The sequence below is a fragment of the Merops nubicus genome, unplaced genomic scaffold (genome assembly GCF_000691845.1).
Source record: "Merops nubicus isolate BGI_N331 unplaced genomic scaffold, ASM69184v1 scaffold21867, whole genome shotgun sequence".
Lineage (NCBI taxonomy): Eukaryota > Metazoa > Chordata > Aves > Coraciiformes > Meropidae > Merops > Merops nubicus.
Genome location: NW_008622563.1, coordinates 21,976 through 36,244, shown reverse-complemented (window position 1 = coordinate 36,244; position 14,269 = coordinate 21,976). Strand labels below are relative to the sequence as shown.

At 39.0% G+C, this 14,269-nt stretch overlaps 1 protein-coding gene across 1 annotated transcript in view; it reads right to left on the bottom strand.

Moving 5' to 3' along the window:
• The window catches only part of LOC103777301 (breast carcinoma-amplified sequence 3-like), a gene marked incomplete at its 3' end in the record, with an annotated part of 44,704 nt that overhangs the window by 12,537 nt on the left and 17,898 nt on the right, over positions 1–14,269 (bottom strand). Inside the window, exons 3-5 of the mRNA XM_008944853.1 lie at positions 10,410–10,534; positions 9,627–9,792; positions 8,364–8,464 (exon numbers count right to left, since the gene is read on the bottom strand). Of these exons, the coding sequence (XP_008943101.1) occupies positions 8,364–8,464; positions 9,627–9,792; positions 10,410–10,534 (392 nt within the window). The remainder of the gene's footprint in view (positions 1–8,363; positions 8,465–9,626; positions 9,793–10,409; positions 10,535–14,269) is intronic.

Sequence of the window (14,269 nt, the reverse complement as noted above, 5' to 3'; positions counted from 1 at the left end):
AGAATTATGGAAGAGGTAACTATTTCTATAATTCACTGACTTCAAAAGTATGTTTGACATTATTGTCGGGAAAATTATGTTAACCATGGATTACTGTTACAATCAAAGTATGTAGTGAGAAGTCAAGAGGCTTAGTAGTAAATTTTCAAAGCGGTGCGTGGGGATTTACCCGTTTGACTCCCATTAACGTCAATAGGAGTCGCGCGGCTAAATCCCTGTACACTGCTTTGAAAACTGACCCCTCCGTGTTGATGGACCCCTCTCTAAGAAGTTCCAGATGACCATGTAAGAATAGTAAAGAACTATTTCAGCATGTGCCCTTGTTCATTATTGTTGTTTGTACACATCTGAAAGTATTTTAATTCCTATACGCAGTGCTGTTTCCAGCATTTAGTTTATAAAATATGGATTAAGATGGGCAAGTGCTCAGTAATCGATGAAGCCTTGCACATGGCCAGGGGTACATATGCATCAAAGACTTAACATACATTGCCAGTGCACCTTACAGAGCTCATTTATATCCACCTCGTCTACATTATTTCACAAACACCAATTATAACTGAAGAACATCTCATGATTTACTCCACTGCTGATGTGCAATGATGCAGCTCCTGCATGAAATGACATCTGCCTTGCTCCTACTTACCCCAATCAGTGCTATGCTCAGTCAGAAATTAAATTGGCTTCCCTCTGCCACTCAATCCCATTTCCTGTAGGGAGCAGGAAGTGCAGGTTACAGTTTTAGGGAAACATAGTTTTCCCTTGAAAAAATACCATGAACTACAATTTCATTAGAAACATCTTTTCTGGAACAGGAAGGTGATCCAGATTAGCTTGCAATCTGTTACGCCTCCAAGTGTAAGAAGCAAACATGAAAATTCCATTTTCACTGTGACTACTGCCAGAAAACCCCAAATACATACAACAATTCTGTAAGAGACATGCATGTTTGGAATCAGTTTCACTGGAAATTTTTTAACTATAGTCATAAAATATATATAAATCTATAAATTATATTTAAGATCTGCTACAGATTTAAATAAAGTAAAATTTTCCAAACATTAAATATTTTTTAAATTGCCAAAATATTTCTATATTTTACCTATAACACTTATAGTTACTTATATGTTCTCATATATATATGTACACACACTCCTATATTTTCATGGAAATTTGGAGAGAATACTTGAGTCAAGGTAAACAAGAATTAAGTTCTGAAATTAATATTTCTGTATAGAAATGTCATCCTTGACATTTCAAGGAGTTACAAATTTGTCCCAAAGCATCTGGATTTTTGCAGGACATGTGTGCAACCCCTTTGAAAACACTGATGCAAAGAGCAGGGAAGTTCTTTTAACAAGTATGTTGTATTCTTTTATTATTTGGCAACAACAAAGTAGAATTTCATGGAAATGATAGACTAGCTAGAGGCAATTTCAAGTAGAAAGAATAATAATTGCAAACTGAGAACCTAGAAAATATTTTTTAACTAAATCCCTATCTGGATAATAAAGTTAAACATATGTGCCCAAGTAACTCCATGAAATCTCAGCTGTGTGCTGGAAAATCCATGGTACACTGGGACATCTGAAAGACCAGTCATTTCAGCAACATGATGATCAGTACATAAAAATCCAGTTTAAACTGTTAACCCACAGACCACTCCTTGTTCCAAATCCTCCCCAGGCTCCACAGCACAGCAGCTCATATAAACTCAGGTGGGCTTCACGCACTCCAGGGGAAGGTTGGAGAGCTTTGTTTAGGTAGCCTTCAGCAGCAGATGATGCTAAACTGGCCAGCTTTGCTCTGAAGTGCTCGTGGTGCTGCTGCAGAGCCAGTAAAGCCCGTCAGAGACACCGTAAGGGGCAGCTGAGAGCATCAACTGCTGAAACTACCCCAAACTCACATCTGAGCGTGGCCATGCAGAGATGTCACAGAAACAGAGCAAAAGGCTTTGAACACCTCGTAACTACACGACCGGGTAATTGTTGTTACAGAAGGGGTTCTGGTTTTGATCAGTTTTATTATTTGAAATCGAGCTCCGTTGTGATAGACGTTGACCATACGCACAGCAAGATGCTGCTCCTGCCTCCAGAGCACACACCCACACAGTATGCAGTGGGGTATGTGCCATAACAGACATTCTTTCAAAATCACAAGAGAGAAAGAATACACTGTTAAATAAGCACACACAAAAGACTGCAAGAAGAAAAATAGAGGTAGAAGGCTGAGAAGTGGTAGAACACTAACCACAATCATCAGTCCCAGTTCATTAGCCCATTACCAGACCACCACCACGCTCTGCTGTGCACAGAGAAAGCCTTGCAGACCAGAATGACCAGATTCCTCACTCTGTCTTCTCGGTGTAACTCACATGGCAGCAGTTTGGCTATGGCTACACGCATCGTGGCTTGTTTTTCATAGTATCTGTCTTCACAGCACACATTCACACAGTTACTTAATCCAGTCTCCACTCTTACTCTCAGTCCTGCTTTCCCTTGCACAATATTTACCAGCTTTACGTATGGAATTTTTATTTCCATCAATGGAATGTATGAAAGAAATATAAAATAGGCCATAAAGAACCACAACGTTGCTTAGAGACAAAAGTCCTGCTCAGGGCACATAGCTTTCATTAGAGGGAGCAGGAAGTGCAAACATGATGTCAGAGTTACAGAGATTATCTGTATAAATTGTGTTATCATTTAGCCCAAACAAACAGCGAGGAAAGGCCAACCCCCTCCCTTTGAAGACAATGATGAGTTACTAAGTTTGACTTCTAATGAAAGCCACTTTCAGTAAAACCCAAGATATGTACAACAGTTGGTCCAGAAATGAAAATCTGTTTTAACAGCCAAAAGTCAAAGGCAGCTATAAATAGAGACCTTAATCTTTTCAAGAATCCCTTAACGAAGTCTATAAAACTGATTATATCTTCAGGCCTAACTCAAGTGCAAATTCTTACTCAGAAATAAGTAACAGCCCTGCAAGCAATACTTGGAGACCAGTACAGGAACAAAGAATGAGAATACAGAGCACTGGTTCGAATCTTAACATTGTGGAATGTGAATTACATTGCATTTAGAATAAACAATTAATGAGCCAGCAGAAGCCTCAGCTACACATCCGTTTTTCTCAGAGAGAAACAATTTGAGAAGCGGTTGGAGTGGGATAAAGAAACACTGCCTCATTCCTTTTAACACAACAGAAATGGTCTTTGATTGTTTAAAAGCCAATTGCAAAGATCTGTCTTCAAAACCTCCTATTGGAGGTTTAATAGCAAAGAGGTGCAAGTACACTTACCAGCAACACTACAGTAAAGTAGAGACTTTTGTTTTAACAAAATCTATATTTATACGATTACATTTCCTATGGTTGAGGGCAGCTGTAATTAATGGATTTCCCTCCTTCCCCTAATGCAGTCATTTGTCAATTTAAACACAGAATGTCCAATCAATTTTGATGTATTTAGTAAGCAATTTGTCAAAGAGTACTGCATACCAGTTAATATATTAATTCTTGTCATTGGCCTGCTTCTGACAACTGCAGGTCATCTCCATAAAATCGGCCCCAATGAGCCAAAACTCTTGCCTGGAACATGAAGGTGCCCTTTCCAGAGGCAGAAGAGAGAAATCATATCTCATGTGATTCAATAACTTTTGGGGGCAGTTTTTGGTCTGATTAAGTTTTTTTTCATTAATTGTCCACATTTCAGATATTTCAACTGCAGTCAGTGAAAATGTGACTTCCAAGAGGAGGGGTAAGGCAGAAGGAAATAAGGAGTATGAAATAAGGATGTACAACTTGCTGCTGTTACCCAAAGTTACTTATTTTCATTATAATTCCATTGTGTACCAGGCACCTGTCTGCATGAATTCCAACATGCAAAAATGGAAGGTACAGGAATCAGACAAAGGAAACATGGGTGAAGTGAACCAAATATGCAAGATTTTGGGTCGTGCAGTAGAGAGAAAAGTATTTATCAGGAAAAACCTGAGCACAGACAGCAGGTTGTGATGGAGATGAAAAGCACATGCTGCATCACACCTCTGGAGTTTGTACTGCCAGAAGCATCTCAAGTCCTAAGTACTGTACAGCAGGAAAAAAGTAGTATGTAAAGAATAAGTTCTGATGAAACTTGGCAGTTCTCTGAAGAAAGCCAAGTCCTTTCCATCACAAGTTCCTGTGGATACCAGGAACTCCTGCACATCTCTCCTCCCCCTGTCAGGTCTGCTGGGACAGTCTCACTGCACCAGGCAATGGTATTTACACTACAGGAAAAACATCAAGGATGAAGAAAATGTGACTTACATTTCCTTCCTCTGTTGTGATTAGATTTAGGAGTTGCTCAGAGCACAGGGAAATAAAGACAGAATACTAGAGACACAAATAGGGTAAAATACTGTGTATTAAGAAGGGTAGGAAAGAAACACCTAGCACTAATGCCCAGCACTGAAGACCTGAGGACTGTAACACATCTGGGGCTCTGCAGGACAAACTCCTACAGAAGCAAAACTCTGAAATCTGCTCGGTCAGAAGGCGAAGAGATCCTTGGGACTCATTATTTGCACTCTGACCAACTGCAACAAGCCTGAAACAGTTGGGAGCAGGATACCGACACTTCTGCTGGCTGGCAGATTGTGGGATCTAACATGCAAGATCACTTTCAAGCCATGAACTTACAGAAAGGTCCAAATCTGCTACCCACTTTCTCACCTCTCTGCATGAGCCATGGCCACGATAAAGTGCTCAGGTAAATAGGAACTGCACACTGTGATCCAGGTTTCTGCAGCAGATGTCACAGATGACCTCAAAGCAATGAAACAGCTGTGCTAATCCACTTACAAATACCCTTGGGATAAAGGTCTTGGACACTTGTTGTGCAGAATATTTCTGCAAACAATGGTTCCTTGTTACTTCCTTATTAGCTGCAAATAGAACCTTAAGATTCTTAAAAAATATTAAAAGCTGAATGGCGAGTAAATAACTAAAATGCACTATTGTAGGATATTCTCTTTCTGTCAGAAGAACTCACTGGCCTACTTTTTACATTTCAGAGACCACGGAAGATTCTGGTGCTGTGTTTTGGCATCAAACTGCATATTTATGAGAACCTGCACAGCAGAGCCCTCCAACGAGACCGCCAGACGTTTCATTGTTCTGTCCGTCTGCTGACAGAGGTACTCTGTGCTAAAAAGCACACTGAGTATTTTTCAATGACCCAGGGGGCAAAGGTCACTTATTATAAATGGATAATGAGACCTAATGCAATGTTCTGAGTGTGGACAAAGAAAGGGTCTATCCATACCCCCTTGTGACTTGGTCATTCAGGCTTTTATTTCCCCTGCACACTTAATGGAGCCAAACAATTGGCAGAAATGCTATACAGAAACTGAGAGAAACTGCTGTATTCTGCCTCTGATGGACAGATACAAATAGTGACCCTGAAACGGCGCCAGAATTCCTCTTACCACTAGCGTGGCAGACAGATGTAACATTCACCCTAAACCCCTATTTAGCCATTTGCTGGCAATTAAACTTACTGACGGAAGTGATAGCACATCAAACCACAGGCTGCAGCTAATGTCAGCCCATGACATTACTGCAGGTAAGCAGAGCCAGATAACTTTGTTTTAGCCTGTATTTAATAGGGGGGAAAGCTAACAGGTGTCTTGGGCTCTTTTGCCTGAATCCCAGTTTGACTCCACGTTTTCAGAAACTTCATTGAGGACCTTCAGACAGAATAAAGCCAAAGGACAAATAAAACTTCAAAGAAGATCAGATACACAGAAACTTCTCTGCTAATGCCATTTTTACTATGTTGTCTAGACTCTTTTTTGTCTTTAGAGTTTATTAATTTATTTCTCTCTACCTTCCATACCCATCTGAGTGAATTCCTGTTACACGAATTAAAATCTGAATGAAAATTCTTCACTATAATTCAAATAATGCAAATTCATTATTTTGTTGGAATTTAGCTACCGCTCATTGTTCTTTCTTTAAAAAGCTTCCCATACCAAACCATCTGAATGTGTAGTATTTGAGCTGTTAATGAAATACAGAGTGAACCACATCTACCCCTGATTTCAGCATGTGAGATAAATGTGATCTGTGCATGTAAGCACTGATGCTCACAGAAGGGCTTTTGTTCAGACCATCTCTATGCAACGCATTGCTTTTAATTTCAACAGAAACTAAAAAGCAGACAAACTACTTCTACAAAATATCCAGAGCTCTCCAGAGAGCATTCTGTGCTCTCAGGCCCATACTGCAGTAACTGCACACTACGTACAATAATTTATATATTGATATGTTTGACAGTGTGCAGGGGAAATAGCTGAAACCAATTTGGATGATAAAGAGATCTGAAACTAGAGCAGAGACGCTGGGGAGGGTGAAGTGGGGGAAGAAATCTGGCCCAAACTGGTAAGCTGCAAGGACTGACAAACACAGGTAGTATTTGTGAATCAAAGCTAGTTTTGGAGACTGTTTCAAGACCACTCACTGTGGCTGCTTCCCCTGAAGATACTACGTTCAATAGTCTGTTTAGATACTTCTGCTAAGCAATAGCCTTGACAGCCCTAAAGAACAATAAATGCCCACAGCCACAGACAGTATCCTTTCATCCTCCTGCTTTGTCTTACACAGATATATTAACTACTAACAGGCCAAGAGGATATCATTTAAGGAAAAGTGCTGGAAAACAATCTTAACTTCACTTCCCCTCTGTGGTGCAGGAAACAGATTATGGTCTTCCTTGCAAACATGTCCAGCTAAACATGACTTACTGAAACACTGCAGCTTCTGTGAATGAGCCTGTTTGCCTTTTTTACTTCTTTATCATAGAAGTTATTTAATGTCATCATCAGCAACAGGTGCATAAGCAATGCACAAAAATATAAATGAATTATCTGCAATGTAAGCCAGACTATGTGGCAGCAGTTACCTTAAACTACAATCTGAAATTAGACCTAAGCTCTATAATCAATAGTATTTACTAAAGGCTTTGATATATTCCAAATATATTTGTTGACCTGATTGTACTCAGTGCTTCAAAATATATATATGAAAATTTAAGTACAGGCTTGCACACCTACTTTTAGCCATGTTCATTTGAAAATAACGATCTGTATTTATATGGTAAAATATTACACAACCAAAATACATCCTTGCAACGACCTTTTATCTCAAAGCAGAACTCACATACCCATAAGTCAAAGTAAAACACTTCAGAAATGTGGCAAAAAATTGCAGCTGAGAGGCACATCTAACACAGTGTTGTGCACTATTAATTACTTCTTCATATTCTTTTCTGCCTTTTGACTTTTCCTTTTTCCATGCAGCATAGAAGGACAAATCTAACCCTATAGGATTCCACATTTTGAGCTCTGAGTGCATGCAACAGATGGACAGGTAGAAGCAGCAGATCTAATCTGGCACCAATGTTGCTTTCACCAGTCACAGTCAAACATGCTGCCTTTTGGCCCAGATGTCCACTTTCTGCATTTTAAAATGCCTGTGTCACATAACATGCTGGCGTTAGCTGCACTGACAACTGTGCAGAGGGTCTGGTTTCCCCACGAGTACCTTTACAGATGCCAAGGGTTGCTCCCTCGTGAAGCTTTGACTGTTTTATCACTTTGATCTTGACTACACCCTAGATGAAGAAGAGACTTGCTACTCACTGTTAATGGTCGTCGCTTTTTGGAGTGGTTATAATAAAAAATAACATAAATACTCATTTATCTATAAACCTGACATAAAGTACGTGGGGTTATAGACATACATAATCTACATATGCCATATATCTGTAGATCCAGATGTATAAATCTGTGAATATGCCATTCCCTGCATATTGGCTGCCTGAGAAGGAGGTGGCTGGATAAGACAGAGGACAAGGCAGGTGGGCAGCCACCCTGGCAGCAATGCCAAAGCTCCCGAGGGAAGCAGCTGGCTGAGACTCTGGCTGGAAGAAGCCCAGCAATCAGGAGTTCCAGGAGAGAGGGAAAAGGCAGATGCACTCACTTGTCACCAAGTACTGAATTCATGAGAGGAAATGGCTAAAGGCATGAGAAGAAATGAGGTGAAGTAACCCTGAGGGCTTCAGGGGATCTAGTGGGTCACACCTGCAGAGCCTGCCAAGCAGTTGCATTTTGGCTACTTGATAGCCTCACAACTCTGATGAATTTCAAAAAGAAACTATATTCCCCACTCCACTGTTATTAATGTAGTTGGTTCTATGGAGCCCTGTCCTGGTGTAGAATATGTACAGAAATAAATACGGGTAGACAAACCAGCTCAGAAAGTCACACTTGGCTTAAAACATGCACTTAAGACAAGACAAAAAGCTGTCAGCTACTTACAGCCAGCAAGAAGATACTGGTAGTACTGTACAGCATCTGCAGCCAGGAGCAGTGGATGGTTTGCATTAAATGGTGGTTGGAGTTCATTCCACTGAGGAGTTCTGAGGTAAAACACAAGACTATTAATATTTAAGCTAATACAGAGAATGTAAATCAGTGTTTCTGTCATCACATGTAATTATCTATACAAGCTTGCAAAATGTTTGTAATTATTTAAATTAGCTTGTTCAAACACTGCAATGCACCACAGGCAGTTAAGCAGCACGACCAAATCATGCAGATTGTGAGGCAAAGACAATACTTATTTGTTGACTGCAGCATGTACTGCACAAAAAAATGAAGGCGGTTTAGATTAACTTGGGAAATAGGTTTTGGACAATTGTATGTCATGCTGACGTTCCATAAACACACAACAGAGACTGGGGAACTTTTTTGTTTGCTAGCTAGCATTGCTTTAGTACTGTATAGTCATTTACAAACTGTGAAAATAAAGCTGTGTAAAGTTATGGACTATTGATCCAATTAGAATTTTCAATTCCATTACAACCTACTCATTTCAACAATAATGGTCTAGAAGTCTGTGTTGTAATTTTAATTAGGGTGGGCCATTCCTAAATAGCTTGGTAAATCAAGTATTGATCAATCTAGGCCGGCCATAAGCAGCACTAAGAAATACAGGAGCCAAGAAAAATCGATAGAAAAATATTTTAAAACGTCAAAAGCACTGACAACACCTTCTCATCAATTTTTGTTTACTTTCTTCCACATGTCAGGAATAATTTCTTCAACTGTCTTAAGAAATGCTACATTCAGCTACTTGCAGGATAACTTGCCTAGTTCTTTGCAGTGCTTCATTGTGGAAAGCTCACTCATGTCTCATGACAGAATTCTGTAATTTAACTCTATTTAAAATAAATGTTTCTAGTCCTTACACAAAAAGCTAAATTACAATCTGATCATTTAAAACCACCAATTAATAAGGCTCTCTATTGATACGTAAATGTGTTTGTGTATCTCCACTTCTTTAGAAGTATTTAAATGGTTAGCTCCCCTTCAGACACACAAGTGCTAACAGAACTATGTGACACGTGGGCTTGAATTTCCTATTGAGAGTCCTCTCTTTCAGTTAAGAGTCCTCAAGAGAAACTTTAAGATAAAAATACAGGTGAAAATCACGATGCAGTTCATTCACTCCTCCCAAAAAACTGATTGCCATCACCTTCTGAAGAAAAAGAAGAAGGAAAGGTAAAAGGCATGAGCTACCTAACCAAAGTCCAGCTGGCTCTTGGGCATGTCACCATTTCCAAAGGTGTGTCATCACTGATCTTGGGGGCCGTGCTGAGCGGCCGCGGTTCCAGCACGTGCTCCACCAGGCTGCCGTAACAGCTGATAATGTACAGAGACTCCACCACAAACTGCTTGGATTGATCTGTTTGCAAAAGGAAAAAAGATCTTATTGTAGTCACATCAGCAACAGAAAAAAAGTTTACAGAAATAATAAACCCCTTATTCTTCTAAGTGTCTTGCCTTTATATGCTTGCAGTCAAAAATGTGAATTAAAGGAAGGGATCAAGAGACAAAGAGAAAATGGTACAAAGTATGCAATTTTCCCCTTGTTTCAAAAAAAGGGGAATACCTCACCTAAGAGAAGGTGGAGCAGAGTTTCTCACCAGGGTGTGTTTGGGTAATTACCCACTGCCAAACATCTGCCTGCACATTTGCTTTAGTAAAGGTGTCTCACATTCACCCCAAAGCTTTTTCAGTGAAACTTCACACCTAGTATTTTTTGATTGAACTATCAAAGTTTGTTGTCTGTCATTATACCATAATAAAAGATCAATAATTTATTTCACCAATTAACATCTCTTGTAAATTGTCCTCTTTACCAAAAGCACCCCAACCATGTTCCCAAAAATCTTCACTGTTACAGATTTTAAGGAACAAAACCTACTGATAAGCAGCATCTACTCAGAAGTTATCACAGGACAATAAAGTAAAATGGAGAATTTACATTTAGATGCAAGTCGTTTTTTGTAGTTGACAAACCTTTTTCTCTTTTCAGCCCAGGATTGTTTGCAAACCATGACCTTGATGATCCAAAGACTGCCGCGACACAAAACTCTCCTCCAACAGACTTGCTGGGTGAAATCTGGGGAGCTGGTTTGGATTTGCTTAAAAAAAGACCAAAATACGATTATGAAAGTTCATTTTCAAAAATTAAGATGTCCCTTGCTTAATAGTCATTCTAAGATATTAATTCAGAAATGGTAAATATCTGCAGTCCCTGTAAGATTTAGCAGGATTTACAGATGCTTAGTGTTTCTCGATAATAGGTCCCAAATTCCTCTTGATCATTGAACTCATTAAGTTGAAGAACAGCACTGGCTCATAATGGAGAGTCAGTTGGGCTGTTTAAAAGACCCAATATTGAATATTTGCATTCAATAGAAACAACTTTCTGAAGTGTATACAAACTTTTCTAATAATAAGTCCTTTGGGAATGAAAATACGGATTCTGGGTCAGTTATTCTAGGTGCATTTCAAAAGAAACTTAGAATTAATGCTAATGCTGCTGATCAGCTGTAACTCAGCACAGTCCTGATGCCACTGAAAGCACCAGAATACATGTGACATGGGAAAACAGGTAAGAGGGAACAACATGCAGAGGATACAAGGAAAGGGCAACAATGAGCTACGTGGTAAAACAAACCAGGAATTATATCATGTAAAATGAGATGAAGATACACCCTCCTTTGAAACTCCACAATGTGCATGTAGCAGATACAGTGGTTTCTAATTCTGTTTCACTGAAAAATCACTTAGCATTCCTCTTTACAGGAATCTGAAGACAGAACATTATGCCTGGTATAAACTGAGAACTGTATTCAGACCATTGCCCATTTCTTCAACTCACTAAACCAGGATTTTATCCCTAAGAGGAAAGCTGTTGAAAAGTTCACACAGGAGATGTCCTCCTTCTCTATATCCCCTTTTTTCCAGTCCTTTTAACTGGACTATTTTATATTTCTCTCTCTTCTTTCTTTAACTGTTCCCTTTTCTTGCTACCTCTCCCTCTTCTCCTTTCCTCTTTTCTTCTATTAATTTCTTGTTCCACATTATACCAGCCTGTGATCACACCATCATACTAACTCGGTCATTTTTAACTAGTGCTTTTCAATTTTAGGAAGTGTGTGTGTCCATACACGTATGTGCAAATAAATTATTGCAGGTATTATGATGGAATCAAACAGCAGAAAAACATTTAAAACAGCAGAAAGAATTTAAACACTATGGATAATTATAATGGCACTTAATTCACACTACATTTTTTTTGTTGATGACAAATTACCTGTATAGAGGTGAAGTGGTTCATCAGAATGAACCAAGAGGGATATTAAAACAAGAAGAGATTATGGATGGACATAACATAAAAATAACATAAGGAAACCAAGTTAAACTAAAATTATTCTGCAAGCTGTGCTTCTCCAAAACTCCAGCACCTGGCTGCAGAGATTGCACCTGCACAAAGACCTATGTCCTGGTCCCTTACAGCTCAGTCCTGATCTCACTGAAATCAATGGCAAAACTCACACTGACCTCAAACACTTCATTTCCCTCTGACAACTAGCTGTAGTGACACATGCAAAACATGGCATATGGTTAAAAACACAGAGCCTGCATCACTACTGCCATGGAACCTGAAACATGTAAACCTGCCTTCAGCTTGAGCTCACCTAGAGCAGCAAACCCTGTTGGTGTAGCACACAGAAATGAGGTCATTTAGGGAAAGGGGAGAACAGACTAAGTGCTTGCACTCACACTCTGTTCTCAGCCAGGTTTCTAAAAGGGATTTACAGGAGGTGTAACTGAGCTCTGCAGCACCTTGTGCAGTGTCACTCTGCCAGCCTTACCAACAGACTCACTGAGCACAGAGGGGCTAAGCTGCCTCCCATAAATCACCACAGCCAAGCCCATGCTCACACCTTTCGCTTGGAAGAAAGAAAAAAAGGAAACAAACACCTTTCAAAAGGATTTGCATCACACTGACAAGAGTCAGACAAAGTTTCATGGTCTCACACATGCAGGAGAAGCTAGAACGTCCCAAAAGAGCAATTGCAATTTATAGTCAGTAACTCTGCTATTGAACCACCACAAAGCACTTAATACCCAACTGTTAAAACTACAGCTGCTCATTACTGGGTCAGAAACCTGTGTCCCCAAAAGTTCTTCACTATAAATATATTACCTTATTGCAGTGGCATTTCATGATCTAGATTAGAATATTTAAATTGATATTAACATATTAACTATTTATTAGCTGCTCAGAAAAATTTAGAACTGATTTCCCTTGCTTTGAAATAGTCAGAGCAGGATTTTTAACCAGTTCTGTAATGAACCGTGTCTATAACTGGTTTTAGCTCTCATCTTCCAAATATTCATGCACTAATTTTCCTTAAGAAATTAATATATAAATGTATCCCCAAATCAGAGTCTGGCAAAGTACTGATCTATCCTTCAATCAATAGATGATTGGTTTTAATAAAGAATAAGATTGTTCAGAAGGACAGTGTTATTCATCAATACAAAGCAAAATACAAGTACAGATTCAGTACAATTCACACATGTTCACTTCCTCTTAAACTCTTGAGAACAGAATCTTTCCACACTATCCTAATATTCCTAATATTCTGAACTTTTACTCAACACAATCTAAGGTTACTAAAATACTTTAAAATGGAAAAAAAAAATGGAGAACAAATGCTATTCTCAACTACAAACTGGAGTAAACTTTTACAGAGACATAATTGAGTTCAGTTTCTTCAAGCCTTTAAGCAGAAGGCAACCTGGTACTCTAACAGCAGCTTTTTGCAGGGTTCTCCACACTCCTAGTCCCAAGACCCATGGCTCAACCAAACACAGATATGAACAATCTTAGAGGAAATGGTCTAAGCTACGTTCTATTTACATCATGTCTGTAAGATGCACATCTTTCAAGGCATGCATATAAGTGTTAGTTTCAGTGCCAAAACATTTTCCCTTCAAGAAGGATGCTTTGTAGACAGGAGCAGCCCTTGTAAAACATGATTACTCATGTGCTTAAACTTAGTCCTGCTAAAAAACAAACAAACAAAAATGACTAGTGCATCATACTGGCTTAGTCATATTTCTGAAAAAACTGCTGAGATGTCAACAGGTCTAGTCTGAAAACTATTGTAACTAAGGAACCTTTCATTTTACCACCATTTTTACGCTGTCACTGAGTTTTCATCAATACATTCCAACTCAAATTTCTTGCCTTCAGTAAACCTCAAAAGCCCAGTTATTTTCAGTAACAGTAATGACACTAGAAAAATATATTTTCATGTCATTGTGATATTTTAACAACTTGGAAACTATAAATCCTCATTATTATGTAGATGCAAACATCCCCTCAGCTTTATAAATGATAACAAAACAATAATGTTGAAGGTAGGTGGTGAATGACTTGTTTCTGCTATGAACTCCTGCTCTTTACTTGCTCTTATCCTGTCAGCACTTCATAAATTATTCCAAGAACTGAAATTAAGGCACGTTTGGCCTCACTTTTAAAAACTGTTAATTTAAAAGAATCTTCACGATATACTAACTTTCAAGAGACTGCACCATGTTTTACTGAAAGGGGCTGTGAGGCAGGAAGAAATCCAGGTTGCTGGGAATCAACACTAAAAACAAGAAAGTGAGGCTAATGGGACCAGAACATTCACCCCTAAAACTTCAATCTGCCCCATCAGAACCAAGGGCACTGTATTTAAGATAAAAGGAGGACAAAAAGGCAGTGTACCTTTTCCTGTCTGGGTCTAGCCAACTGGCTAACTAGACCAAGAATTCAATGAGACACAGCAGTATTTTTATCCCAATTGTATCTG